This window comes from Petaurus breviceps, unplaced genomic scaffold, assembly GCF_028583685.1.
Source record: "Petaurus breviceps papuanus isolate PSGF00001 unplaced genomic scaffold, PetGlider_PUasm1.0 90510, whole genome shotgun sequence".
Classification (NCBI taxonomy): Eukaryota; Metazoa; Chordata; class Mammalia; order Diprotodontia; family Petauridae; genus Petaurus; species Petaurus breviceps.
In genome coordinates this window covers 1,594,064-1,599,762 of record NW_027187267.1, presented here as the reverse complement: position 1 = coordinate 1,599,762, position 5,699 = coordinate 1,594,064, and the positions used below count along the sequence as shown (strand labels likewise).

General features: G+C 36.9%; 1 protein-coding gene across 1 annotated transcript; it reads right to left on the bottom strand.

Annotated features, from left to right (window-relative positions):
* Nucleotides 1–1,619: 1,619 nt before the first annotated feature.
* Nucleotides 1,620–5,488, bottom strand: LOC138142005 (olfactory receptor 10R2-like). The gene is made up of 3 exons (XM_069062925.1): nt 5,455–5,488; nt 3,664–3,716; nt 1,620–2,627 (listed from the first exon to the last, which is right to left on the bottom strand). The coding sequence occupies exons 1-3, from the start codon at nt 5,486–5,488 to the stop codon at nt 1,620–1,622; spliced, it is 1,095 nt and encodes a 364-aa protein (XP_068919026.1).
* Between the last annotated feature and the right edge of the window lie 211 nt (nt 5,489–5,699).

Here is a 5,699-nt window from a genome sequence, read left to right as displayed (position 1 = left end):
CTACCATCTTCAAATCTTCAATGCTTAACTCTAGATTTTTATCATCATCCCCATGACAAATGTTGTGATAGTTTATTATTTTGTTTTATTTTTCTTGTTAAGTACTGTTATTAGCTTTTTTCTATTCTGTTTTTTCAACTTCAGGAAACCTACATCATACTATAAATGAATCAAAACAATCTTTCCCCTGGTCATATTCTTCTGAAGATCTTTGCTTATTTTCTACATAAAATGAGGCTGTTTTGTAGAAAATAATTTGTTAGTTCTTAATGTTTTTCATTACCCATGGCATTTCTCCATTCATTTCAATATGTCTGATCTTATTTCATTAAGGTTTTGAATGATTATTCAAACATTTGACTCTCTTACACCAACAGCTGCTATAATATCTCCAACAATTATTGAGGTGTGCTCTTTAAGAGCTACCACTTTATACATTTCCTTGAAATATTATCGGTTACTTAACAGAACAGAATTAAAAATACAACAAAAGAACACAATAAAACACATGTGTATAGCATGAATTCTAGCACTCAACTAACTAGAAGAACTAAGTAAAGTTAGGGAAATCAGCTCAGTATGATCTATGTCAGATGTTCTGTGTCAATATAGTTTCATCAGAAGCACATGTGCATGAACAACATTGTCACAAAATGAAATCTAATCAAAATTATTTTTTTGTTTTAGATAACTCCTATTGAGGTCTTCACCATATTTCCAGTCACCCAGCATCATCTTTGACTCTTATATTTCACCCATATAATATATGCAGGTAGTGGCCAGATCTTGTTTCTAATTCTCTAATTCCTCTGAGTTCTATCCCTTCCCCTGCACCAACATATCCACTAGTTCAAGCCTTCAGTACATCTTCCTTGAACTATCACACCAGTCTCCTAATTCATCTGCCTGCATCAAGACTCTCCCTGCTTTAATCTATTCTCCCCATTTCTCTCAAGGTGATTTTTCTAAAATACAAATCTTCCCATATCACCTCCTGCTTGTTGAACTCCAGTGGTTCCATATGGTATCTAGAGTCAAATATAAACTCTTCTAATTGATACTGAAAGGCCTTTATGACCTGATTGCAACTTACATATAAAGTCTTAGTATACATTATACTTTTTCCTGTACTGATAGTTCAGCCAAGTTGACTTTCTTCCTGTCCCTGCCACTCATATAAAAACACAAGTAAAACATTCAAATATGAATAGGAGTATGATAGCATTCATTAAGCAGAATTGTATAAAGAAAGAGAAATAGATTTTTATTGAGAAAAAAATTTTACTGAAGTGAAATCAACAATTCATATTTCTTCATTGTTTTCACATTGCATATAGTGAATATTTACACAAAGAAATGTAACTTCTGCTGAAAGCCTGTTATTTTAAACTGACTGATATGGTTTATTATTTGATTATTATGTTGTATATATTTAAATTTTTAATATAAAAATATTAACCTATTTGGCTAGCTAGATTGGAAATATTAACAGAATTTTTTTTAATCTCTACCCAAGCTTAAAAATATTCATTCCTGTGAGAAGCATTGAACTCACGTCTCTATCAAAACAAACAATACCTCTAGTACAACTATTTGTCCACAATCATGAGGGTTTCAAATTATACAGTTTTAAGGAGAAATCCTCCCCAGTTGATCACTTTCCGAATGGCTATTTGGACATCCTTGTTTCTTAGACTATAAACCATGGGATTTAACAAGGGGGTGATAATGGTATAACTCACTGTCACGAGTTGGTCTTTACTTGATGTGATCTTGGAGGGCCTGAGGTAAACAAAGGATGCACATCCATAGTGGACTACAACCACTGTGAGGTGGGAGGCACAGGTGGAAAAGGCCTTCCTCTTCCCCTCAGCAGATGGAATCTTTAAGATAGTACGAACAATGAAACCATAGGAGATGCAGATGAAAGTCAGAGGGAAAACAAGCACTAGGACCCCACAGATGAATATGACAAACTCATTAATATAGGAATCACCACAAGCAAGGTGAATAACAGGCGAGATGTCACAGAAATAGTGTTCAACCTTGTTGGACTTGCAGAAGGGTAGAATGAATACCAAGGTTGTTCCCACCAATGAAATTAGGAAGCCACTCACTCCACAAGTGGCTGCTAACAGTCTGCAGACCCTCCAGTTCATGAGGATTGGGTAACGCAAAGGGTGGCAGATGGCAGCATAGCGGTCATAACCCATCACACCAAGAAGCAGGCAGTTGGTGACACCAAAGCCAAGGAAGAAGAACATCTGGACAGCACAGCTGGTGAAGGAAATGGTCCTGAGCACAGAGAACAAGTTGATAAGCATCTTGGGCAGGACAACGAATGTATAACAGGTTTCAGAGACAGAGAGGACCCCTAAGAAAAAGTACATGGGGATGTGAAGACTCTGCTCCAGGCAGATGACAGTGACAATTGTGATATTCCCACTGAGGATGACTAGGTAGAGACAGAGGAAGATAGGAAAAAGCACAAGTTGCTTTTCTTGGAGACTGGAGAAGCCCAGCAGCAGGAACTCAGTGATTGTGGTTAGGTTTTCTGGAGGAAGTTGTTCCCAGGGAATGATCTGCAGAGAGGAGTGAGGGGGAAAAAGGATGCTCAATTCTGTGGGCTAATGAAGCTGAGGGTCTTCATTCTGAATTTTCTAGATAATTGTCTGTAACTTGGTTTATTTTAATTACTACTTAAAAAGAAAAAAGCAAAGGAGAAGGAAGTAATATGTCCTAGGAATAGGGATGCTAGCTGCAACACATATGGATTTAGGGCATCACTAAGAGATGGCAACCAACAAGAGACCAACTAGAATGATGACAAAGATATATAGACCATGCTATATGATGTTAATTTCCAATAACTAGATATTTTTAGCTAGGATAAGAGAATATCCATCAAGATCATGAAATCTGAATTCAAATATTTGAAGTGTTGTCATATGAAAGACAAGTTAGATATATCCTTCAGGGCACAGGATTTGGAGTAATCCATAGATACAGAAGAAATAAAGGTATCAGCTTGTCATAAGGGAAGAGGATTCTAATAGAGCTGCAAATATAATAGACATAAATGGAAAGTCCTATGCTTAGGTACAAAAATTCAAAGTCAGAAGTACAAGATGGTAGAAATATTAATAAATTGTTGTTCTCTGAAAAAAAAGATATGGACATTTTAGGAAACTTCAAATGCAATAGGAGCCAAGAATGTAATATGATAATCAAAAATCCAACTCAGTCTTAAGTGTATTAAAAGTGGAAGAGGATTCAGAATGAGAGAGGTTTGGGTCCTAGGAGCTTTATTCTGCCTGGTCAGACTTCATCTGGAATTGAGGGTTTAATTCTTGGTGTCATATTTTGAAAAAGACATGAACACTATGGAGAGTGTCCAAAGAACAACTAGAATCATCTGAAGGAGGAACTGGACATCATTTCATATAAAGATCACCCAAGGAAACTGGGGAGATTAAGGCAAATATTGGCCAATGTCTTCAAACATTTGAGGTGATAAATTTTGAAAGGATCTTAGAACATGGCCTGTATCCAAATTTAGGAAGCCTTTCTAAATTCTACCAAAGGCATCTGGTAGCACAGTGGAAAGAGTGATAGAACTGGAGTCAGAAAGACTAGAGTTAAAATCTAGCCTCAAATACTTACCAGCTTTGCAACCCTGGTCAAGCCACTTAATTTCTTTACCTCAATTTCTTCAGCTGTAAAATGGGAATAATAATATCATGCACCTTGTGGAGCTGTTGTGAGGATAAAATGAAATATTTGTGAAAAGTACTTAGTGCAGCACCTGGCATGTGGCAGGTGCTATATAAATGCTTATTCCCTTCCTTCTTCACTAAGTGTCACTTATGGTCACATAGTCTTTTCTTGGAGATGACTAGTGATATCCTTTCCTCTATCCACATCTCTTAGTCCAGCATCAGCATCTTGATTCCATAGATAAGGTTGATCTAATTGTCTACTCTGTTTTTCATTGTATTATTTCTTTTACCTATCTACTAATTTTCTCATATACATATATATATATATCACTTTGAAAAGTATAAAAATCTGTATAAATACTAGCTATTATTACTTTTATTATTATTGTTATTATTATTACTTATTCTATTTGCTCTAAAGAGTTGGTAGTTTGATGATACATATAGATGGTTGATTCAGGAATGCACCCATATCAGTAATAAATCATTTTCTGTCTGTTAAAGCATTTTCTTTTGCTTGCTATATCCATAATCTTTTGGTCCATTTCTCAGAGGAAATGTTTATGATGCCTAAACCTCAGGATATTTATAATCTATACATCTTTTTCCACTATCCTTACTCATTTTCCAACATATTTTAAATTATTCTTCCCAAAATTAACCTTTGCTGTGAAGTCACTGAATACCAAAGTATATGTTTATTTAAAGAGTTTATTGAATTCTTTGATACATTTCTCTTTGGGGAAGGGGTGAGGCAATAATTTGGGAAGGGTTAAATCTGACTGACAAGCTAAGAATGTTTTTTCTTATATCTTCAATACATGAATATGTTATAAAATGTAAAAAAAAAATCATTTTTAACTGGGATCCATGTTTAAAAAAATGGCAGTGGATAGGATTTGGCACTACAGACCACACTTTACTGACCCCTGGTGTACTTTTCCTTACATTGCAATGAATGTTGGTGCATAAGAAAAAGAAATAATAGAGCCAAGATGGTGGAATAGAGACAGTAACCCAGCAGAACTCTGACAACATTCCCTTCCAAATAAGTTTAAAATAACAGTTCAAATCAAATTTTGGAATGTCAAAGCCAATAAAAGGTCATGATGAGACATTTTCTGGATCTAAGACAGATTAGAAAGTTGGCATCTAGACATATGTCAAGAAATTATCATAGAAAACTGCTTTAATATCCTCGAACCAGAGGATAAAATACAATTGAAAGAATCTGGCAGTGGAGCCAAGATGCAGAACAAAAGAAGGAACTTCCTTGAGTTTTCACTCCAACTACCTCCAATACCTGTAAAAAAAATTGACTCTAAATAAATTTTAGAGCTACAGAATCCACAAAGTGACAGAGAGGAACAAATCTCTCACTGAAGGCAGTCTGGTATGCCAACAAAAAGGTTCTATCAGAGTGGTCTTGGAGCTGAGCACAGTCCTGCATGAACTGCACCAGCCCAGATTGGAGGTGACCACACAGGCCAGAGCAAACTTCAGGAGAGTGAATCACTGGCAGCTGTGATGGTTTCCAGACTTCTCAGCCCATAAACAACAAAGACAACTCTGTTGGAACTGGGTAAGAGAAGAGTGCAGTACAGCCCCTACCCCCAGGGCCAGAGGTGCTCTGTGGCTGAGGCTGCAGCTGCTGCCACATGCCTCAGGAGCTCCTGGCCTCCAGATCATAGGGGGACAAAGCAACCATTCAAAGAGTAATTTCTCTTGCTTTCACCTGCTTGGATCTGGGTCACGGTCTTGGGTGGCATTCCTGGATGGAGGAACACTAGTGTGGCCAGAGCTTATGGGAGCTGTAGAGAGGGCGCCCTCCTCATAGCTCTGAAAACAGTTCTGACAACAACTGTGAAACCCCCAGAAATTTGGAACACAGCTCTCTCCACTCTGGAAGCAGAGTTCTACCATGACAAAGAGCTCAAAAGTCAAGTAATTTTGACTGGCAAGATGAGCAAACAGAGGAAG